At 40.5% G+C, this 24,850-nt stretch overlaps 1 protein-coding gene across 9 annotated transcripts in view; it reads left to right on the top strand.

The window, feature by feature from the left end:
• The window catches only part of zc3h18 (zinc finger CCCH-type containing 18), a 58,637-nt gene that overhangs the window by 14,748 nt on the left and 19,039 nt on the right, over positions 1-24,850 (top strand). For 7 of the 9 annotated variants that reach the window (XM_005454263.2, XM_005454264.2, XM_005454265.1 and 4 more), the window contains exons 4-13: positions 111-259; positions 463-558; positions 1,477-1,619; positions 2,793-2,822; positions 4,368-4,482; positions 5,151-5,425; positions 16,627-16,809; positions 19,081-19,206; positions 19,598-19,690; positions 21,723-22,007. In XM_005454263.2, coding sequence (XP_005454320.1) covers positions 111-259; positions 463-558; positions 1,477-1,619; positions 2,793-2,822; positions 4,368-4,482; positions 5,151-5,425; positions 16,627-16,809; positions 19,081-19,206; positions 19,598-19,690; positions 21,723-22,007 — 1,495 coding nt within the window. The remainder of the gene's footprint in view (positions 1-110; positions 260-462; positions 559-1,476; positions 1,620-2,792; positions 2,823-4,367; positions 4,483-5,150; positions 5,426-16,626; positions 16,810-19,080; positions 19,207-19,597; positions 19,691-21,722; positions 22,008-24,850) is intronic. The other 2 variants (XM_005454269.1, XM_005454267.1) reach the window with 2 other exon arrangements.

The following is a 24,850-nucleotide window of genomic DNA, read 5'->3' as shown; positions in this document are numbered from 1 at the left end:
TCAAGAAAGTATCAATGTTAACATATAAAACTTTTTTTTTTTTTTAAATCTCTGTAAACCCCAATCAAAGTTACAATATTAAATAATAAATACTGTTGTGCCTTCTTCAGGAAATTGTACCTGGGGAATGAATTGTCGCTTTATCCACCCTGGAGTCAATGACAAAGGAAACTATTCCCTCATCAGTAAGCCAGACCTCTTCTCACCTAATGGGGCACCTCCTGGAGGACCACACCCACTCATACCCAATAATCCTTGGGTATGTGTGCCTCTCTTACAGTGACTGTACATAGTACTACTAAGACCTGTCTATCATGCTTTTTCTTTTTCTTTTTTTTAAATTGTAGGATGTAAATCATTGTTGTGAATTCTGCGCTAGCTTGAATTCTGCTGAGAATCTCATCAGGCTTCTTCTGTATATCTCTGTAAGTGAGATCAATTAATGATTCTTCGCTGTTTCAGGCTGCTCCTGCTGTGGAGGAGCTACCTCCACCACCACCTCCAGTGGAACCTCCTGTGGAGAGTGCCTGGGAGAGAGGACTGCGCCATGCTAAAGAGGTAAACAGTTCCACTGCTTGTCACTGGAAACCAAATTGAGCTTCCTCCAAATGGAATGCCCATCACACTGCGGTGTGTGTGTTTTAACTACCTGCCACTATAGTCCTGTCTGTTTAACGGCATTCCAAGCAAATGCTTGCAAATAGAATTTATTGTATTTTCCTGTAGTGGGAAAGCCTTACCCTTTAGCCTGGTAAACATTTATAAAGCCTAATTTGTTAACCAAATGTGTTTTGATCTCTTGCATTTTGCCAACAAGGTTCAAAGTTAAAGCTTAAGCAAAAAAAAAAAAAATAATAATAATCTGCTCAGATGCCAGTTTTGAGTTGAAAGCGTAAAAGTGAAGACACTCACACTGAACTTAAATGTGTGGACAAAATTCTCGCATAGTGAGATTCTTTACTGCTAATGATTTTGCCTTTTCATGTAGAGTGAAATTAACAAGATGGGCGCAATCATATTAATAATAATAATAATCAAGTTTATGACAACATTACTGTAAATGGAATGTAAGGTTTTTACCAAGTATTCCACTGAACATGAGAGAGTGAAGTTAAAAGGGAAAATCACTTGCGGGGTCAAGTATTGGAAATTAGTTTGCATAGATGTTAACATCATTTTGGACAAAAATAGATGCACTGTATAAACAGTGCTGGTGAAACAAGCCCTTTTTGTTTCTGGAGAGAAAAGAACAACAGACTTTTGACAGTAATTGTTTTACTTACAAGGGGGTACCTAACTTCTGAACTGACCAGTTTCAGCACGCCATTCATAGTATTAGACATACTGAACTTGGAACACAGTCTCACCGATCTTCCTGTCATGATGAAACTTTGTGTGTTTCTGTGTGCTAATTGATGACATCAATCACAGAAACACAGTATTTCAGATTGTTCTGTATTTGTTTGTATCTCACAGGTGCTAAAGAAGGCCACCATTCGTAAGGAGCAGGAGCCTGACTTTGAGGAGAAACGGTTTAATGTGACGATTGGAGAGGATGAAAGAGAGTTTGACAAAGAAAATGATTTCTTCAGAGAACGCAGCTACCGTGTTATCAGAGAGTATGACTTGCTCACATCATATAGTTTCTGTCAACACCTAAAAGTAGCCCACATGACAGTAGCATTCGCACAAAGCATAAGTCTCAAATAGAAACCCCCTGAAGTTTAGCTGGAATCTTAGACTTGTTGATGTCGATAGAAAGACAGGTGATAAACAAAAAGTCAAGTGTTGCTCTGATTACACCTGAACCCACCTTCATAGGCCACAAGTCCCATCCCAACAGGGATTTTAGATATTGGTGTATTTGATTACAGTCATTTTTTTCAGAGTTCCTAAAGTTATCCTGAAACCCTAACTACTGGCAGCTTTTTCTTATCATGCGCTCATAATATACTCTATATTGCCAAAGGTATTTATTCAACCATCCAAATCATTGAATTCAGGTGTTCCAATCAATTTCATAGCCAGAGGTGTATAAAAACAAGCACCTAGTCATGCAGGCTGCTTCTACAAACTTTTGTGAAACAGTGGTTCATCTCAGCCCAGTGAATTCACACGTGGTACCGTAATAGGATGCTACTTGTGCAACAAGTCCTGTTGTGAAATTTCATTGCTACTAAATATTCCACAGTCCACTATAAGTGGTATGATAACAAAGTGGAAGTGATTGGAAACAAAAAGCAAGTCAGCCACGAAGTGGTAGTCAATTTGATAAATTCATGCTCCCAAAGGGAAGGTCCCTTCCTGTTCCAACATGACTGCACACTAGTGCACAAAGCAAGGTAAGAGAAGTGAGTTTGGCATGGAAGAAATTGACTGTCCTGCACAGAGTCCTGACATGAACCTATCTGCTAATTCAACCTATTGGAATGAATTAGAGCAGATGGTGTGAGCCATACCTTCTCGTCCACCATCAGTCTCTGACCTCACAAATTCACTTCTGGAAGAATAAAAACACTCTGAAACCTTGTGAAAGCCTTCCCAGAAGAGCTGAAGCTGTTATACATGCGGGGGGGGGGGGTGGTACATGATATTAAACCCTGTGAATTAAGAATGGGATGCTGCTCAAGTTCATATGCCTGAAGACAGACGAGGGAACACTTTTGGCAATATAGTGTAGCTGTCAAGACAGCAAAACTCGTACCGGTTTACCGTTAACTATAAACACCATTATTTCCTAGTACACACATCATACTATTTTCTGTTGATGCTGATCTGCTTCTCCTTTTCAGTGAAATGGACTTCAGAGATCCCATATATGGGTAAGTGTAATAAAACTCATAACACAGAGCTTTCAAACCAGTTTCAGTTTGAATAAGTTGCAAAATCTATATTTTCACTAGTCAACTGAGCAGCTTTGTAATGGTTTTCATGAATTTGTCACAGGAGGTCATGCCTTCTTTGAACACTTGTGTAGAAACAGTATTCACTTCAATAGTGTCAAATCACAACAACAGTCACCTCAGTGCACTTTATTTTGCCATGTAAAGACCCTACAATAATAGAGAAAACCACAGCAATCAAACAACCCCCTTTTGAGCAAGCCTTTGGCGACAGTGAGAAGGAAAAACTCACTTTTAGGAGGAAGAAAGTTCCAGCAGAACCATGGCTGTTGATTAAATGCAAGGTTTTGTATAAAAAGTCCAGTTTTTATCATTTAAGGCGACTGGCAAGAGTGAAATCTTTTCTTTCTGGGCAGCATCTTGAAACAGTGATCCATGCTTTTATTTCCTCCCCCCACTCACTTTATGTGGGGATCAGTCAGTCGTTGCTCTCATGTCTGCTGCTGCACGACTCCTATCAGGAACTTGTAAAGGAGCATATAACCCCTGTGCTGGCCTTTCTGCACTGGCTGCCTGTGTCTTTTAGAGTTTGTTTTAAAATTTTCATTTTTTTAAAAAATTTTTTTAAATGCTTTCACAATCTTGCCCCACCTTACCTCTCTGAGCTTCTCCACACACCCTGTCGGACTCTCAGGTCAGCTCAGCAGCTGCTCCTGGAGGTACCGAGTTCCAGGAGGAAGCTCAGAGGGGACAGAGGCTTTCCTATCGTGGGTCCTAAATCATGGAATAATTTGCCCTTGCATGTTAGAGAGGCCCCTTCACTGTCTACTTTTAAATCAAGTCTTAAAACCCACTTTTATTCTTTGGCTTTTAACCTCAGTGAGACTTAGTTTCTCTTGTAATTAAATTAGTTATTTAATTATTTTACTTTTTCTTTTATTTGGCTTTTATTTATATCTTACGTAATTTTATTATATAGTTCCAATGTACAGCGCTTTGTATCAGCTGTGGTTGTTTTAAAGTGCTTTATAAATAAAGGTGATGATGATGATGAAGAAATACAATGTGAGTAAACGGGTGAATGAAGGAGGAATACTTAGTGTATCATGGGAATCCCCCAGCAGCCTAAGACTATTGCAGCATAACTAAAGGAGGATTCAGGTTCACCTGATTCAACCCCAACTACAAGCTTTATACATAAGGAAGTTCTTGACAGTAGGAAGGGTGATGTTTGATTTCAGTCTGAAATGGAAGCATAGTACAAATAAGCAATTGGAGTTAAAAAAGAAATCATTTAATCAATTTATAGACCAAAATGTATAGCATCCTCCTGGTGATATGTAATTAAAATTGAATTGAATCAGGATAGGGTAAGATCAAGGTAGCTGATCTGCTACCCCAAAAGGGACCAGTGGAAACAAGTAATAACAGATGAAATTATTGCTCATGGAAGCAAAATCATTCATAAAAGTTTGGCATATTAAATTCTGTAAAGTTTTTAAACTTTCTTTCTTCCTCCTGTAGTGATCCATATGCTGACCCATACTATGACTATGAAATGGAAGCCCTGTGGCGAGGTGGTCAATATGAAAATTTTAGAGTGCAGTACACTGAAGCTCCTCTTCCTTACCACTACAGTGTGAGTATCCACCCCACTATGCTCTAAAAAACATTGAAGATTGTTAAAAGCAAAGGTATGCAATACAAGCAGAGCCAGACACTTGTAGTTTGGTCTTCTGGATTGAACTGTAACATAACAGTTTACCTCAGGTGGGCTGCTGTGCTATTGGTGGTCCTTTCTAGTTTGTTATGTGGCCTATGAGGCCAGCTAAGAGTGTGTCAAAGTATATCTCTTTCATAGACCGTTTTGTTCTTTGCTGCCTTATTAGACATTTCTTTCCCTTGCGGGCTGCGCAAAATGTTACCATGGACAATATGGCAATGGCCTGAATTTTGTATCTGGTCATGCAAATGTCTGTTTAGTCGAAGCACAGCTGTGACCAAAGTCATCCCAAACTTTGTTTTGTTTGAAGGGCCCCAGTGAGGTCAGTGGCCTCCCTATATTAAAAAGGAATCATTCATGCTGTCAAGTGTGATCTGTTATCATACTGTTACTTTACACAATAATTTGAAATGGTATGCATTTACTGTAAAACATTAATTGTATATTCTTCAGAGACAAGATAAGAAAGATGAAGTACAACAAAAATAATGTAGAATAATTATATTTGAATGTGTGTGTGTGTGTTCTATCAGAACATATGCATTGTTAAGGACCACTTTTCTTTTTTAAAACTCCCATCTCAGCAGGAGCGTGAACGCGATCGCGACCCTCGGGAGCGGCACCGTGATCGAGAGAGGGAGCGAGACCATCGCGAGAGGGAGAGGCGCCAGCGAGAAAGGGAGCGGGAGAGAGAAAGGGAGCGTGAGAAAGAGAGGATGCGGCGGAAAGAAGAATGGGAGCGGGACCGGATGAAGCGAGATGAGAAGGAAAGGCCAAGGATGCGTCCTCCTCGAGACACCAGGGAGAAGAAAGATGAGGACAAACTGAAACCACGCTCTCCAATCAGCCTTCCTCCAAAGTGAGTAAAATTGTTCAGGCAAACTGGTCAAAAAGTATGTATTTTATTGTTTTCCGACATGGGTGTTGCAAAATGGCTCTATGGCACCACCTATGAAAGTATTGCCAGCACATAGATTGAGCTATATGATTGAAATTTGGTACATAAATGTAACAACCCAAGATGCACAAAAAAGCCCATGGGACCTGTGACCCAAACCCAACAGGAAGTGGGCCATTTTAATATTACTGTGCAATTTTGACAATTTCGTTACACCTTTGTGAACTTTTCTTAGGGCTTTTATTTCATCAGCTTCACATTTGGTCAGTCTAAAGTAAAGACCTAGGCCATATTAAATTGCAGAGCTTTTGAGTGCATGTAAACGCCATGGCAAACTTCGATTATTCACCATGAAATTTTATTTTGCTCTTATTCACATGTACATTGTCCAACCTGGACCAAACTTCTCACATGTGACAAGGCTCTGTCCCCCACATTTAAACTGGAGTATTTGGTCATGGTCACAGCAAAACCTTATATTTGTTCTCTTGTTTTGCAATGTGAAAATGATTATGGACCAACATAGTTACACAGAGGTGGGAGTGGAGTGAGTGAGTGTGTCTTAATCAAAATACAATAATTTCATTATTACAGCATTACATTACAATGTGCTTGACTATTTTGTTTATTTATATATTTTTCATTTGTGAAATGGTTCATTTAAAATTTACTTTATTAAAATAAAGCATTAAAATAAAACCTTTGATTAAAGGGCTTGCACATACTGGTGAATTGACCATTTCAGGAACATAAAAAATTATTTTGGCAATTGCTAATACTGTTAATTTAGTGCAGCTGTGCCATAAACCTTATATTGAATGATAGTTTAATATTTTTAGTAAGCACTGTGTTAGCGATTACTATGACCATGAAGTTCCCCAGAAAGCCATCTGTCAGTCAAACCCTGTGCTGCACATGGTAATTGAAATGTATATTAATACAAAAAATAATGTTCCATAGAAAGTTTATTTTAATAATTAATTCATATATTTCAACTGCAACTTGATCTTTTTTCTACATCTCTTTAATATTCCTATATTATCATTATTATTATTAGTAGTAGTAGTAGTATATGTTGAGTCTTTCGTTTTTTTTTATTCTGCTCCTCATTTGGGACACTTTTAATGAGTACATTATTTCGTAGCACCGTTGGTGTCTTCCTGGAAAGATTGTCTAAAAATATACAATGTTGTGCATTGTTAAAGTAAACACGACAATATAATAATATCAACATTGTGCACACAGGACATTAAAACATCCAAAACGTTTAGTAAGGTGACTCCTCACAAGTATCATCATAATGACTCATTAAAGAATGATTGGTAGGATTATTTTTATTTGTAAGTCACAATGGAGAGATGTTACCAATGGAAAATTTGAAATTATTGTATCAATATTTTTACTAGCAACTCCCAGTTCTTGGGTTTTTTTGTTTTGTTTTGTTTTATTTGTTTGTTTTTGTTACATCAGCTAAGGCAGAGGTGACAGAAGGAAGAAAAGTTACAAAGACGACTTTATTATTATGAAATTACTATTTAGTTTTAATATTTAAGGTTTTTTAGTTTTAAATTTTAATGTAAATAAATATATATTGTGTGTGTGTGTGTGACATGGATTATTTTCAAAAAGAATACGTGTGTGTGTGTGTGTGTGTGTGTGTGTGTGTGTATCTGTATTGTTTTTTTTCCCCACTCATAGTCTCTAGTCATCAGTATGTATGCATTATTGTGTCCTGGCTACAGTGGAATTAGTCTTTTCTAAACATGTTTGAAGAGTTTCTTTCACTTTATCATGGTGGAGAAAATGAGTAAATCATGGGACTTTTATTTCCTTCTTTCTTTTTCTTGTATCTCCTTCACTAATTCAACTTAGGGTTGCCAGACCATAGATTTAATGCAAAACTAGCCTTCGCATATAAATAGGGATGGGTATTGATAAGATTTTCACGATTCCGATTCCATTTTCGATTCTGTTTAACGATTCGATTCTTTATCGATTCTCTTATCGATTCTCTTATCGATTCTTATTTTTAAAAAAGGAGAACACTAAGGTCGATTAGCTTAGAACTTTGTTTTATATCTTCTCTTTGAACAAGATAGAAATTTAGGAGTAACATGGCCTTACAAACCCAACAGTGAGATCTTAAGAGATCCACAGCCTACGGCTCTTCAATGGGGTGTCACAGGGTCCCTGGGAAAAAAAAATTGTAAATGTAAAATAATAAAATAAATATTCTTCTGTAGCAATAACAAAGTATAACATAAATTATTCTGTAGCAATTACACAAGAATATCCAGTAATGTCCCTGCCTACAATTAAACACATTCACTTACCGAAAATCGGGGGCATCTGCTGTGGCAAATGGGTGCAAGCCTTTGACCACAAACTTAGTCACTGCTCGGTGACATTCGTCTATCCTGGCCTGAAAGGAGACGCTACCGGTAGACTGCAGCGAGAACTGCCAGCCAGACTCTGCCTCTCTCATCATGGTCATCTAAATGCAGCGCACAGTAATGGCAGTTTTTGTAATAAGGCAGACCGCGCTAACATAATATGCACTGTTAGCTGATTATTTACCTGCTGCATTAACGGGAGAGGACGTGCAAACGTTACCGCTGCTGCTGGGTTGAGATTCACGAGTCCGGAGCGGAATTAAAAACACGACATTCATTTAAGGTTATCGCGTGTTTTGTGAGCAAATGCTTTTGCATATTCGTAGTGTTTCCTCCTTTAAATGAAATATCTACTTTGCAAGTATTGCAAGTTGCCCCGTTGTCATCCGTTCTCGTAAAGTATAACCAAACTTTTGAGCGTTTGAGCCGCTTAGGTGCCCTGCCAGGTAAATGACGCTCCGCAACGTGGTGACGTCTTTCGGGGCGACTGGAATCGATACGGGAACCGGTTCTCGATACCCATCCCTACATATAAAGAAAGGTAATAAGTAAACAGACAAACCATACCATAAATACCATACAATAAAACCACAGAACTAGCCCTTTCGCTCTTTTGCCAAGCATATTTGTACTATCTATTTCTTCTGTAACAGTAACTGTTTTAATATGCAAGCAATGTGTAGTTGCCTTTTCTTTTGTTAACCATCTTAATTCTTAAGTCTGAAGTAGGTTGCTCATCTGGATAAACCAGATAAAGGCAAACCAGTCTCGTGAAAACAATAGACACAAACGTGTTCTACAACCCTTATTCTTAATGCCATGACTTTCAGTGAGATTATTGCCTTCTGCCTTTTTAACATGCAAACATTAAAATTTAAAAAAAGTAATACAAATTACAAGTACAAATTTTTTAAAAAAAACAGATGTACAAGTAATAAGTAGTAATAAGCAATAAGTCGTGTGTAAGTAAATACACGTAGAAACAAATGAATTAATAAATGTGGAAATCTAATCTGGCTTGTGCTTTCCAGAAGACTTTTTAGATCTGATTGATTACACCTATAAAGTTCTGGAAATATCCCATAACCTTTGGTTTATACCATGGGCTTCCTGGCTTTAATTGCCCAACTTCCTTTTTTCTATCCTTTCTCGGGGGAAACATTTTGTTAATAAGAGTTTTGAGATAAAAATAACTTGTTTTGTTGTAGTTCTATTTTTAGATCTGTGAGTTGTAATCTCGTAAGATGACTTCATTGCTCTTGCATCACATCACAGTGGAATTTCTCGTTCCCTAGGCAATGTGTTCTTTTTATTTACTTGCGAGTGCAAAGAACCTGCAGTCATTATTGTTTTATTTGTATCCGATGTAATCTTAGGTAACTGCTTCAAACTGCTTGCAGGGTACACATATAGTATAATAATAAACCACAAAAGGCTTCCTGTGAGCATTTTTTAAGCAGTTCTATATACCACCATACTGTTTCCCTTTTAGTAGGAATATCCACCAATATTCATTTCTTCCAACAAATATTTACATGATAAACACTTGAAGATGATCACTGGAACCTTTGCAGTGTTTAAACAAAACTAAACAATCATTGCTAACATAGGGAAAATCCCTTACGTATTTAAATATTCTAGCTGTCTTGTGCTAGTCAGCCTTTCAGGGTTAGGGTTAGGATAAACCAGATGGCTTCTGTTTAGGGATGCATCATGGAAGATCTTATTTATCGACTATGAAAACTGATATGAGTAAATATAAATATATTAGAGGTATTTAACTCTATTTAAGAGACACACAATATCAAACAAAAATAAATTACATTTTGACAGTTGATACTTGACTTATTTATTTAAGGATTGATTTAAATTTTAAAGAAAGTTTGGTTTATCAGTGAATATTTTTCTGATTATGATATAAAATTAAAATGGGCTACACAAATTATAACAGTTAGGCATTTGACCTTTTTAATACCTTTGTCCAAAACAATCTGGGAAATAGGGAGATGTAGGCTAGGGAATAATAAATCCTAATATTATACATCAGTATTGTTGTGTGAAAACACTGGATTTCCTCAGTGTTTTGTTTTGCTTTGTTTTTGTAACAGGTGGAAAAATAATAATCTTTATGTCACAATGGAGAACTTTTTGAGCGGCATCAAGTGATGATTGATGTATTTTTTGCATCATACCTGTTTTAATCTAAAGAGAAAACTTCCCAGGTCTGTATTGGGAAATGATTTTGAGTTGTGCTCTTTCCTCTTCATTAATTAGATTTGACAGTTTTCTTAGGTATTAAGTACTAGTTCTAAAAATACAAAATTGATTCACTCATCAAACATGACCTTTTGTACATTTTTAAAAATATTTCATGATGTGCTCTTGATATTTTTCCACTTTCTTTCTGTCATTTATGAGGAGGAAGTTAGCTCATTGCATCTGAATATCTGTACGCATTTAGCAGCTTTTCATCTCACTCTAGTAGAGCTTGTTTTGTGACTGCAGTGGCCAATGTAGGAAAGCATGGCCATATCCTGTTTCTGTATCACAGTACTCAAATTACAGTAGCAAAACTGAAGAGAAGAAAAAAATTAGTTAATAAGTTAATAATTTGTTAGCTGTATTAACTGCTTTAATGAACATTTTGTTTCTTCAGGGTATTTATTTGAATTTTTCTTCTAGATTTATAACGGCTTAATGAACAGCATGCTCTCTCTGCAGCCATTTAAACTGAATCTGCGGTTTAACCCTTCAGCTTTCTTCTCTGGATGACATGGAGGTCCAAAGGGCCTTAAAGGTGCTGGATCCAAATTTTTCTTTTTCATCATTATCGGGGAGCACGGTGTTGTATTTTGTAGCTATTTCCCTTGTTGCAAGGTTTCAAAAATGGCGGTTTTGATTTTCAGGACTGTCATGAAAATTTCTTGGGTCTCATGACTCATCAAGTGAAGCCACAGACCAGCCAATTGGCAGTATGCAGTCTGACGATGTCAAATTTTAGTACCTGTGAGGGTCGCTTGTAACCCCGGCAGGTACTATTTTAAGACCTGGTATCAGGTACTTTGACCTAATGGAAAACCCTGAAAACTGTGGCAGGTGCTAATGGAAAAGGGGCTTATGGGAAGCATGTATAATGTAAATAGAATTGTTCTATTTACATTATAATGTGGAACTCAACAGAAAGCCACCCGTCACACCTTGGCTCGTGTGATTAGGCAGAGGATCAATAGGGGGTCCAGGACCCTCTTAGGAACTCTCCCAATAGGACTTAAAAATCTGGGACTCTCCACCAGTTGCTCTTAGAACTGAAGAATCTTCTTGGATGAGAGGTGAGGTGTCTTCAAGAAAATTAAAGAAGTCCAGACGCTTTTCTTTCCAAGCTCCTTAGACTTTAACTGATACAGTTACACAGCCATTCAATATCAATTTTGGTGGCCGATTCAAATTACCAGGTGTCATTATTGCCAATGTGAATTATAATTTTACGGATTTTACATTTGCCCCTTAGCCAGCCGTTTTAAATTTCCCTCAGTTAGACACATGAAGAGGTTGGTGGTGTACTGGAGGCTTCTGTTTAGGACAATACTTCTTCCTTACCGTCACCCAGCTGTCCAGTTTTTCTGGCTGCTCAGGATATTTGGCACACTGAGCAGGAAAGTGCAGGAAGGACAGGTGATGAGGCCACGCTGCTTGTGAGTTGGCTACAAGCTAAGCTAGTGAATCTTTAAAAAGACAGGGAAAGAATACTGTCAATATAATTAGCGTGTAAATCCACAGTGTGCTTTAGATAAAACACAACAGGTTTCACTATAAAATAAGACGTCATGTATATGTTTTTAACTAAATTACGTACACAGAGAAGCTAAACAAAAATACCAATGTGCGTTTTAACAAGAACATAATGGGAAATGTAATCGTAATGTAATCGTATCACCAGACCTGCGACCATATGTTCTGGACACTCGGGTAAAGAGAGGGGCTGAGCTGTCAACTGATCACCACCTGGTGGTGAGTTGGATCAGGTGGCGAGGGAGGACGCTGGACAGACCCGGTGCACCTAAACGCGTAGTGAGGGTGTGCTGGGAACGTCTAGCAGAGGCCCCAGTCCGCGAGATCTTCAACGCACACCTCCGGCAGAGCTTCAACAACATTCCGAGGGAGACTGGGGACATTGAGTCCGAATGGACCATGTTCAGTGTCTCCATTGCCGAAGCTGCTGCATTGAGCTGCGGCCACAAGGTGGTTGGTGCCTGCCGTGGTGGTAATCCCCGAACCAAATGGTGGACACCAGAGGTGAAGGGAGCCACCAGGCTGAAGAAGGAGTCCTATCGGGCTTGGTTAGCCTGTGGGACTCCAGAGGCAGCTGACAGGTATCGACAGGCCAAGCGGAATGCGGCTCGGGCAGTGGCTGAAGCAAAAACTCGGGTGTGGGAGGAGTTCGGAGAGGCCATGGAAAAAGACTTTCGGACTGCCTCGAAGAGATTCTGGCAAACCGTCAGGCGTCTCAGGAGGGGAAAGCGGTGCTCTACCTGCACTGTGTATAGTGCTGGCGGTGCGCTGCTGACGTCGACTGAGAAAATTGTCAGACGGTGGAAGGAATACTTCGAGGACCTCCTTAATCCCACTGACACGTCTTCCAAGGAGGAAGCAGAGTCTGGGAATGAGGGGAATGACCCGCCAATTTCTGGGGTCGAGGTCACTGAGGCAGTTAAACAACTCCTCGGTGGCAGAGCCCCTGGTGTTGATGAGGTCCGCCCCGAGTTCCTGAAGGCTCTGGACGTTGTAGGGCTGTCCTGGTTGACACGCCTCTACAATGTTGCGTGGAGATCAGGGGCAGTACCCCTGGACTGGCAGACCGGGGTGGTGGTCCCCATCTTTAAGAGGGGAGACCGGAGGGTGTGTTCCAACTACAGGGGGATCACACTCCTCAGCCTCCCTGGGAAAGTCTATGCCAGGGTGCTGGAAAGGAGAGTTCGTCCGTTAGTCGAACCTCGGATACAGGAGGATCAATGCGGTTTTCGTCCTGGTCGCGGAACACTGGACCAGCTCTTTATCCTCTCAAGGATACTTGAGGGTGCATGGGAGTTTGCCCAACCAGTCTACATGTGTTTTGTGGACTTGGAGAAGGCATTCGACCGTGTCCCTCGGGGTGTCCTGTGGGAGGTGTTGCGGGAGTATGGGGTGTCTGGCCCATTGCTACGGGCCATTCGATCCCTATACAACCGTTGTAAGAGTTTGGTTCGCATTGCCGGCAATAAGTCGGACTCGTTTCCGATGGGTGATGGGCTCCGCCAGGGCTGCCCTTTATCACCGATTCTGTTCATAATTTTTATGGACAGGATTTCTAGGCGCAACCAAGTGGCGGAGGGCTTTCACTTCGGTGGCCTCAGAATCTCATCTCTGCTTTTTGCGGATGATGTGGTTCTGTTGGCTTCATCGGGTGAAGGCCTCCAGCTCGCACTGGAACGGTTCGCAGCCGAGTGTGAAGCAGCGGGAATGAGGATCAGCACCTCCAAATCTGAGGCCATGGTTCTCAGCCGGAAAAGGGTGGAGTGCCCACTCCGGGTCGGGGGTGAGTTCCTGCCCCAAGTGGAGGAGTTTAAGTATCTCGGGGTCTTGTTCGCGAGTGATGGGAGAAAGGAGCCGGAGATCGACAGACGGATTGGTGCTGCGGCTGCAGTGATGCGGACGCTGCACCGGTCCGTCGTGGTGAAGAGGGAGCTGAGTGTAAAAGCGAAGCTCTCAATTTACCAGTCGATCTACGTCCCGACCCTCACCTATGGCCACGAGCTGTGGGTAGTGACCGAAAGAACGAGATCGCGGATACAAGCGGCAGAAATGAGCTTCCTCCGAAGGGTGGCTGGCCTCTCCCTTAGAGATAGGGTGAGAAGTTCGGCCATCCGGGAGGGGCTCAGAGTAGAGCCGCTGCTCCTCCACATCGAAAGGAGCCAGTTGAGGTGGTTCGGGCATCTGACAAGGATGCCCCTGGGCGCCTCCTGGGTGAGGTGTTCCGGGCATGTCCCACCGGGAGGAGGCCCCGGGGCAGACCCAGGACGCGCTGGAGAGATTATATCTCTCGGCTGGCCTGGGAACGCCTTGGTGTTCCCCGGATGAGCTGGAGGAGGTGGCGGGGAGAGGGAGGTCTGGGCTTCTCTGCTTAGGCTGCTGCCCCCGCGACCCGACCTCGGATAAAGCGGATGAGGATGGATGGATGGATGGATAATGGGAAATGATAAATATTGAAATTATGACATGTTATTCTTTTTACTATTTTTAGCATTATTAGCTGTTTAATTCATAATATAATTCTCATGTCCATATCAATTTCTTGATTAAATGTTTTCATATGAGCTGTGGCTCAGAAGGTAGAGCATGTTCCCTACTCATTGGAAGGTTTAGATTAAACCTCTACATCTCATGCTTTGAATAAATACAGCATACACATAATAATGTGCAGGTCACATCAATGACTTGTCAAAACAGTAACAGGTATATTTTATGCTTTATTCAGCCATTATTACATGTCTGACGCACAACAGGTTAGCAGATAAGAACCAAAAAAAGGATTTGTTTAGTCTGGCTTTTATGAATGATTGCTCTCTTAAAAAAATCAAAAATCAAAATAGAGTAGATAGAAAGAAACAGCAACCAGGAACCAGGATGGGCTTTAAAAGCCTTCCACATAATACTGGCTGTGGTTTCAGCCTTATTTCTTTCAAAGTATTTGTCTATGCACTTTTCTACAGATTCACCAAAAGTTAGATCCTTTCACCAAAATGTTTGCAGTTTCCATCTGCTTGAACTTGCATAGAGACTACAGCGTGATCACTAATCACAATACTACATCTAATATAGAAACTGTTTTTTTTTTTTACTTGGGATTGTCTTATGGACAGCACAGTGGTTAGCACTGTTGCACAGCAAGAAGGTCATGAGTTCAATTCCACCATCAGGCCAGGGTCTTTCTGTGTGGAGTTTGCATGTTCTCCCCGTGTTTGCGTGGGTTATCCCCGGGTACTCCGGCTTCCTCCCACAGTCCAATCCAAAGACATGCAGTCAGTGGGGATTAGGTTAATTGGTCAATCTAAATTGCCCATAGGTGTGAATGTGAGTGCGAATGGTATATAATTCTAAGTCTGGTATATAATTATGTAATATTTTTCTGGGTTTTGCATGTTTTGTCAGTCTGGATGGATCTGTCCATTACTGGGTAAAGTTAAAGTCCCTTCCTATAGTGTAGATTCCTTCTAAAGCAGACAGTGTTAAAAATATTCTTTCAAAAAAATGGGTTGTCATCATTGGGGCTACACACACACACAGATAGATATATAGAGAGATAATTTATTTTTGTGATAGGATATTAACTTGAATGACAATGTAACTCCCATATGGAGTTTGAAATTAATGGACTACTGTATAGGGATGGCAACCCCTCTAGCCTAACTGTTAAGACACATGTGAAATAACCTGGCCATCATTTAGTCAGCAATTTTATGTCTGATGTTGTCAGATGCATTTATTGCATTTATGATCATCTTAGATTTAAAGTCTTTTATTCTATTGAATACTTGTTTCACTTAGTTTTCTCCTTGCCCTGACATTCCAGATCATTATATTAACATTGAAACTTTCCTGTTTTGTCCTCGCCGTATGTTGTTATTATATTATTCTGGTGTGTTTTGGATTGTGCACCAAAAAACCCCCCAACAAAATAAAAACAAAAAACACAAATTTACACATACATTAAATATTGAAGCACTCGCACACACCAAACACCGAACCTGTTTTGAACACTGGCATTTCCCTTTGTATGATGCCTAGCTGCTGTAGGTTTTTGACATACTGTGTCCTTATACAGAGAGATTGACAGTTTGTAAGGATTTTTTTTTTTTTTTTTTTTTTTTTTTTAAATGTAGACCATGGTTTCCAGAGCTACTCTATTAAGCTGTTGTCTTGGTCACGTGACTCCCTGAATGCCTTCATGCATATATTACTTCCATGCTCAACTATTGTAATTCATAATATTTGGCTCTTTGAAAGCCTTCAGTTTATCCAAAATGCTGCAGGGACTAGAAACACAGATCCTATTTCTTGCATACTTGCTTCTATTCATTGGCTCACTGTTAATTCCAGAATCTTTTTAAAAATCCTCCTCACATACAAGGTTTTGAATAATCAGGCCCCATCTTATCTTAAATACTTGATTAATACCAATTCACCCCAACCAGAGCACTTCACTCTCAGACTGCAGGCTTACTTGTAGTTCCTAGGGTTTTTAAAAGTTGACTGCAAGGCAGAGCCCTTAGCTTTCAGGGCAGCTCTTCTGTAGAATGACCTCCATTTTGGATTTGGGAGACAGACACAGTCGCTACTATCAAGATTTGGCTTAAAACTTTTCTTTTTCATTAAGCTTATAGTTAGGGTTAGATCAGATGACCTTGAATTCTCTCTTAGTTTAGCCTCAGTAGGCTTAGCCTGCTTGGGGATTTCAATGGTGCACTGACTACTTCTTCACTCAGTGGAAAAGGAGGTTGCTTCTAAGGTTAGACCCGCACCTTTGATCTGCCCCAGAAAATAGTGCATCTATCTCCCATGCTCCCGGTTTCTCATGAAAACACAACTAAAATGTAAATGCTTGTGTGGAAGAGAAGAGTAGACATATGGACACGTTTTGGATGTTTATCTCACAAGTGGCTGCTAGGCTGATTGTTATTAAAAAAAAAAACATTTAAAAAATTCAATTGGATTTCAACTATTCAATTTTGTCAGCAGGCCGATTGAGCCCCCATCAAAGAAGGAGGTTGTTCCAGTCATGAGACGACCAGATGAGTGGAAGGACCCATGGCGACGGTCCAAATCCCCCAGGAGACGTCCGGCACTGGGCTCGCCCCCACGGGGCCGCCGGCGTCATCGACCATCAGGCTCTTCGATCTCTGTGTCCAACTCCTCCAGGTACGGACTTCTCCATATTAAGCTTAACATGGAGCCTAATAATAAGGGATTTTATCCAAGACAACACAGCACATCTTAGTTCCTCTCTGGTTGTGTGTGTCAAGCTTACACAAGTTTTTGCTGATGACCAAATTTGACAAGTAAACAAGACTGTTAAACAACTTAGTCTGTTTTTGATGTAACATTAAAAGTGAATTATGATTTTCCTTTATAACTAGTATTGCTTGCGCTCAGCAATATACAGTTTATAATTGCATCCACACTAAACTGATTAATTAATGACATTTGACTTCAAAGTTTGTTTTATATAATATGCTTAATGTTAGCATTGAAGAGCATATTGAGATGGGAATTTAACTGCACCCTGCTCACTCATGCTTCTGATCATATAAATAAAATGGATTAAAATAAGACCAAAACTAATAGAAAAATAAACTCAACAAACTCAACAGAGCTTTTGTCACAGTAATTTGTGAAAAAACAAATTCTTGATAGTATGTTGGATAATGCTACCTATCCAGGTAATAGATCAGTCTTTTGGGATGAACTCTGTCTTACTCATTCAGGAACATAAAGACAGATGGAGGAAGCAGAGGTGTTCCAAATAACTGCTGACATTCTTGTTTTTGTTGTGTGGTTTTCCTTTATGTCTTTTTTTGATGATATTCAAATATTTTACGTGCTCTATATTCTCTCTATACAGCTCTATGCTAACGTGTCCATAAATAAATAAGAATAATAGGACTATAATATCGTCTTGATGCATTCTCAATCATCCAGGAAAGTAAATCTCCAAAAGTTGAATCTGTTCATCTGGACGTAGCGTTTTGTGGGAGAAACGTTTCGTCACTCATCCAAGTGACTTCTTCAGTCTCGGCTGACTGCAGGTTTCCCCAAACCTTATAAACAGTACATTTGCATAATGACTGAAACCAGCCCACTGAAGGAACAATGGGCTGTGAGGTCAGTTCCTTAATCATAATTATGCAAATTCCAATGGTCATGGGAATTTGCATAATTATGATTAAGGAACTGACCTCACAGCCCATTGTTCCTTCAGTGGGCTGGTTTCAGTCATTATGCAAATGTACTGTTTATAAGGTTTGGGGAAACCTGCAGTCAGCTGAGACTGAAGAAGTCACTTGGATGAGTGACGAAACGTTTCTCCCACAAAACGCTACGTCCAGATGAACAGATTCAACTTTTAGAGACTATGATATCATTCCGTTATCGATATCGCTTATCAATTTGATTCCTTATCATTCCTCATTGGGTTCTCACTGGCTCCGCTTTGAGTCACCACCATCACTGTGATCAGTCTTGGGGTAATGTATTACAATGAGTGTATTATACAGAATACATTTCTTAAAAGTAATGCAGTACGTTCCTTAATTATTCCAGTGAGAAAGTAATTTGTCATACTAATTGTTACATTACCTTTGGCCAAAGAACCAGTAAGCTTATGCCATGGCAGGGGTTTACCATATATCCAGTTCTCAAGAGTCTTTATTCCGACAATAATGGGGCCAGAATATAGTCAAGTTACCCTTGTGAGCCTTTGCCCAGAATATCGTGCCTTAAGGCAACTGTTGTAGTTATTTGGCATTGTATAAATAAATAGCTTTAGTTTATAAAACACCCATTTAGAGGGCCTAAACAGTGAGCATAAAGTGGCTATGATGACATTATAGGCGGCGCGCAAAATAGCCAACACAGCGGGTATACTGGGGCCTTTCGACTCGAGGCCAGGGTCACATTTGTTGGTTTACAGGCAATAACCTATGAACTGTGATGGACTGTGAGCTACATTGTTTAGATTGAGTCACAAAGTAGTTGTTGTCACACACACAGGGTATTCTATGAATATGTTTTTATCTTACAAAAAACAGCATAAAATCTCGAGAATGTAATGCACCCACTCTGTTATTAATTAATATCATTATCAAATGGTAAGGGGGGGAATGCCTGCTAATGTATCAGAAGCCTGGTAGTGCTTAAATTCCTAAAGGTTGTAAAAGCCTATAACTTGTCCAGGGTACTTTAATCTAGTTTCTTACTAATTTAACTCCAGGAATGGTCATTTGCCTCTCATACTTCACCCCTCAGTACCCTCCGGAAGTTACACGAATGGAGTGCACAGAGAGCCAAAAACAACCTTCGTCCTGTTCTGGTTACTTTTTGTTTAAGTGTAGAAGGTAGAAAGGAAATGCTTGATTATTCTTCAATAGCCCATTCAGAATTTTAATTGAGTTTATTCCACGTGCATTTCAGGTCCTCGTCCCGCTCTTCATCATACACAGGCTCCGGATCGTCCCGTTCCCGCAGCCGTTCCTCCTCATTCAGCTCCTACTCCAGCCACTCGTCCCAACGCAGCTCCTTCAGTGGCAGCCGCTCTAGGTATTTCTGTATACATAAGAATTAAAAGAAGAGATAGGAAAATAAAGTTGTCTGATTTATTTGTGGATCATGTGATAGTGTTTAGTGTTGTTGTTAGAATGGAATGGCAGATGAAGTTTAATATGGGGGCATTATTTTGAGTTGTTTATAAAACCTCCTTTGTAGAGTTGCATTTTTCTGCTTTCATCCATTTTTGACAAGATCTTCAACACCATTTTTTGACACTGCACATTCTGCTAAGATATGTCAAGCCACTCGAGAATTTCTAAAATTGAAAACAAGCAACTGGCTATGAATCACATTGTTTCTCTGGCATAAAGTGGCATCATAAATCCATTGTGCATTTTAGTGATCTAATCTGATTTGATCTAATTTATTTTACAATTTTTAGGTCTCAGTCTTTCTCCACATCTCCCTCACCAAGTCCAGCAGCACTGAGGAACGCTAAGAACAAAGCAGACCTTCAGCCTGTTGTAGCCAAAGGGTAAATATTAAAAACGTTTCAATGTAAATCCTGAGCAGAGAGTGAGCTGCTTTGGCGGAGGTTTGCGCTTGAAGTGCTTCTTGTTGATCGTTAGCTGCAAGGCTGCATTGCTATGCTGTGCAATGCAGTGGGCATTAGACGCACAGCACTGGAGTGGTTCAGGTCCTACTTGTTGGAGCAAAGTTTTTGTGTCAGTCTCTGTAACCATGTGTCCTCCTCCACTTCTCTCTTCTGTGGTGTCCCACAGGGCTCAGTTAGAGGCCCCCTCCTCTTTTCTTTGTAGCTGCTCCCTCTTGGTTTTATACTGAGCAAACACAGCATTGCATTTCACTTCTATGCTGATGACTGTCAGATCTATGTAAAGAAAAAGGCAAATATTCCGTACAGCCATGACTTCAGTGTCTTGATGACATTAAAGCTTGGATGTCTCGTAACTTTTTAAAATTCAATGACAAAAACACTAAGATGATGCTTTTTGGTAGCCCCACTGAGACCTCCAATGTGGATTTAGATTCCTTGGCCCAGTATAATGAGCCCATGAAGCTCTGAGTCAAAGTGGACTCTGAACTTAAGCTTAACAGTTAGATAAGGCATTCATAAAATCAAGCTTCTTTCAGCTCAGGCAAGCGGCTAAAATAAAGCCACTTCTTTCACGGCAGCATTTTGAGACAGTTATCCACACCTTTGTTACCACTCGGCTGGATTACTGTAACAGACTTTATATAGGGGTCAGTGCTTCATCCATTACTCATCTACAGAGGATGCAAAATGCTGCAGCTCGTCTTTTAACTGGCACTCGAAAGTTTGAGCACATTTCCCCTATTTTAGCTTCACTTCACTTCCTTTTAGGATTAAGCAGTGCTTAATCAATGGAAAAAAACAACTTTGTCCAAAAACCTCTCATGTTTAGCTGTTTTCCACTTTTTCTTTGGTCATTTTAGCCTTTTTGGCCAGGGTGAAGGGAGTATCTGCCATCAAACAAGAAGACAGCCGCATGTAACTACGACGGTGTTTGCTAGTTCACCTTAAATGCATTAATTTAATAGCATGGTTAGCCTACTCAACGTAAATTACACACGAACAACATTAAGCTACTCACGCAGAGAAGAACGGCTGGTGCTGCCATCCTCATCCGTCATCATTTCTGCTACACTGACAGGGCTAGGGGCCAGGACTCTACTCTTCGGGTTCTTGGGAGAAGTTGCTAACTCCGGGTCCGATAACAGGCACCACACCCGCAGTAGATGTGCTCTGTGTGAGTTCTTGCAGCAAGCTATCAAATACGGTGCATTTCTCGGCTTTTAAAAAAACGCTATGGGTCGGCAGGTGTTTCATCAGATTCGAGGTGTTACCTCCTTTGACAGTATCACAGTATCAGCTTAAAGCACTTGTTGCAGGCTGCTGAGTTTGCATCTTTAGCTGTGAAGTACAGCCAGACTTTGACCGCTTCGCCTTGGGCGTTTTTAGCTCTGCTTTAAAAGAACGTACGTACCTGGGCCCGCCAACTATCCTTGGAAAGGTTGATTGGCTAGAATCCAAAGTGTATGACATCTCAGGAAAAAAAAGCACCGAAATAAAGCACCGAAATGTGCGCTGCTTTTCGGTCTGGTTACTACCGCAGCTCCCAAACTGCCTCTAGAGATTAGACAGGCCTCTTCTCTGCCTGTTTTCAAATCACTTCAGAAAACCCATCTCTTCACCTGGCCTTTGACACGTTGTGAGACGTTTTTGTTTTGTAGTTTCTTTTTCTTGTTTTTTAGTTGATTGTATTATATTTAGTTGTTTTATATTGTTTTTAATATAGGACTGTTTTAATATTTATGTATGATGTGTTTTATTTAGTTTTTATTTTTTTGTTTCATTTTATCTACTGTTCTTAACTTATTAACTGTACAGAGCTTTGGTCCTGTGCTGGCTGTTTTAAAGCGCTTTATAAAAAAAGTTGGATTGGATTGGATGGTGGCATGCTAGCTACTATCACATGCCTGCCATTACTGTCTGTATACTTTAAAGATGTCTTTTCCTTCCCTAGCATGCCACTGAAGCAGGATGCCATGCCCCCTCCTCGCAGGGACAGGCCTCCCATGAAAAAAGCTTCCAGCCCTTCTACGCCTTCTGGACTGCAGTCCAGACCATCCAAACCCTTGCCAGATGGAGGCAAGCCTCCTACCAATCCCCGAGATGCTGGAGGTGCAGGAGGTGCAGGAGGTGCAGGAGCTGGTGGAGCCGTCAAACCCCTGCCACCAAGGGAACCTGGAAAACCTGTCAACTTGAGGGAAGGCAGGCGGAAGGAGCGACAGCAGCATCCTCCCCGGAGGTAAGCATCTCATCTTAAAGCTTGTTTTGTTTTACAGGACACAGAAATTCACAAAAATGGTTGTATACTTATACATTTGACACGATCTGCTACAAGATCATTCACTTTCAGCGTTTTAGGAGAAGTTATCAGTGTTGTCTTGTAGCAAGAGGCTCCTGGGTACAAACCCAGGGAGGTCCTGTTGTGGATTTTGGTTCCCATTTAGAATGAATGAATGAATGAATAAATAAATAAATAAAAGAGATGACACTGAAAAGGGAATTTAAGCTATTTCAGGAATCAGGAAAAGTTGTCTGCACGCCTAATTTGGTTTGGCATTTAACTAGACACAAGACCTTTATGAGGCAATGCAATGTCAATGAATCAGCATTAAATAAGAGGACTGCATTAATCTGTTGATGTTAAAATTTAAACACATCTTGGAATATATGTTGCTATACTTCTTTTTTTGGTATAGTATTTTGGTCGAGACAACCCAAAATATGATGTCCACATATGTGGACATCAGGTCCTAGGAGTAGGGCTGGGTGATATATCGAGTTTTTTTAAAAATATCGATATATTTTTATACGAGATATAAGATGTGACAATATCCTTTATATCGATATAGTCTATGTTACGTTATAATTATACTTGTGGAGCCGCAAGTTTGCCTCTCTTTCGTCCACTTTTGTCTCTACGCAACGTTACTCCGCCTCGCCTCTCCTTCACTGAACACAACTCCTCCCCCATCGCTTCACCTGCAGGCAGCGACAAGATGGACACGGCAGATCTCCGTGCTGTGTCTATCTTGTCATGCGTGGGGCTGGACGGCGTCAACGTGTTAACGAGCTAACTGCACTAACGAGCTAAGCAAGCTAATGCCATGCAGCCCGCAGGGGCTGCACGGCCTAAAATCGTTTCATTTTCTCAAAAGTTGACTGCGCACCTTTTGTATGAATTCTGGTTGTGCTTGATGACCGCGAACCGATTTTATGTGATACACAGCGCTCAGCAACCTGTCAAAAAATGTTTTAGTTCGACTTTGGTAAGCTACGGAGCTGCACCGCTTGATGGATTGTTGGAGCATTACGGCTACCGAGGAGCCTCGCGGAGTAATACGTACTGTGCTTCAACGTAGGGCTGGGCGATATATCAAAAATTTATCGTTACCGAAATTTATGACTCTCATCGACGTCATTTTGCCCATGTCGGTAAATTCGGTATTTAAAAAAAAAAAAGAAAAGGCATGTGCAGGTTGGCGATGTTCATGTCCCTTTAAGACGCTGTGCTACGTTACAGACTTGACGGGGTGGAGTCACATGACTCTACTACCTGTCAGTGTTGCCAACTTAGCGACTTCTTTTCTAAAAAGCGACTAGCGACAAATCTGGCGACTTTTTCTGGTGTTATTGGAGATTTATTTATGACGACTTTTTGACGTGAAAGTGGGTATCGCTTTTACTCTCAACAAGCAGCGGGTGCTGCCGTGGGCACCTCGCCCGTACCAAAGCGCTCACAGGCGGAGGATAGTCCTCCCCCAGCTGCTATCAGGGCAGACGATGTTCACACCTATGCGTCCGAACTGCAAATGAATCGCGCATGAGCGAAGCCGCTGCTCCCGCACTGACTGTAACGCAGTCAGTTCTTCTTTTACTGTTATGCTGTTTTGTGGATCACGAGGTTTAAAACTACTTATAAACACACACACACACAGTAACTCCACCAGAGTGCCTATTTCGGGTCTTTTTTGCCGGTCCAAGCCCGGATAAAGGAGCAGGGTTGGAATTCTGACTTTAAAAAAAACAATAATTGCTAAAATAAATTTAATTTGTAGTTCTAAATAAATTCTAAATGCATTTAGGACGTTTTTTACTCACTTTATGTCTCTTCCACAATGTTATTTCTCTCTCCAACAACGTAGGTTACAATTATATTAGCATGACCAATTATGCAAATTAGGCGATGATGTCATTTAGCGACTTCTGGCGACTTTTAGGACAGCCAATAGCGATTTTCCTTACTGAGGAGTTGGCAACACTGCTACCTGTAACAAGACGAGACACGGGTGAACAAATGGAGGATGATTTAAATGTTGAAGCAGCAGCGATGGAGGCAGAGCTGGTGGAGGAGGAAGAGGAGACGCTTGTTAACAAAAAAAATGCATCATCAATCGTTTGGCAACATTTTGGATTCAACAAGGATGATATTGATCAAAAAAATTGTTAAATGTAAACTCTGCAAAAAGACTGTTGCGTCAAGTCAAGGTAACACAACCAACCTCTTCCACCACCTGCAGCACAACCATGTGATTCGTTTGTTTCAACGTTTGTTTTTTTGGCACTTGGGGTGGTTATCGTCCATTTATCGTTATCGAGGTTAACTGCTCAATTTATCGTGATATTGATTTTAGGCCATATCGCCCAGCCCTACTTCAACGTAATATTACCGTATTGTGTGTGTATAAGGACCATAAATGGCACCTGTTCAGAGACATGGTTACGAAGCGGATTTCAAACTCCAGGCTGTCAGTCACGCAGTAGAAGTTGGGAACAGAGCAGCTGTGAAATCTGTCTTTGTTATTATGCTCAGCGTCTTTTAGTTTACATTTTGACTGCACAATTGTGAGCTCTTTGTTATGCACAAAACAACACAGTTTTCTTTTATTTATGGAGCATCATTATTTAATAAATGCTCATAATTTATTTTTGAGTAGTTTTTTTTCATGTACATCTATGCTGTATGTTAATAAAAGTGCCTGTGTGACATCTGGGACACAGCTTTGACTAAGAACTCTCTTTTTGTTCTTACTTTATGGCTTAAAAAAATATCGAGATATATATCTTATATCGCCATCCAGCTAA

The sequence above is a fragment of the Oreochromis niloticus genome, linkage group LG7 (genome assembly GCF_001858045.2).
Source record: "Oreochromis niloticus isolate F11D_XX linkage group LG7, O_niloticus_UMD_NMBU, whole genome shotgun sequence".
Classification (NCBI taxonomy): Eukaryota; Metazoa; Chordata; class Actinopteri; order Cichliformes; family Cichlidae; genus Oreochromis; species Oreochromis niloticus.
This window is presented reverse-complemented; position numbering and strand designations above follow the sequence as displayed.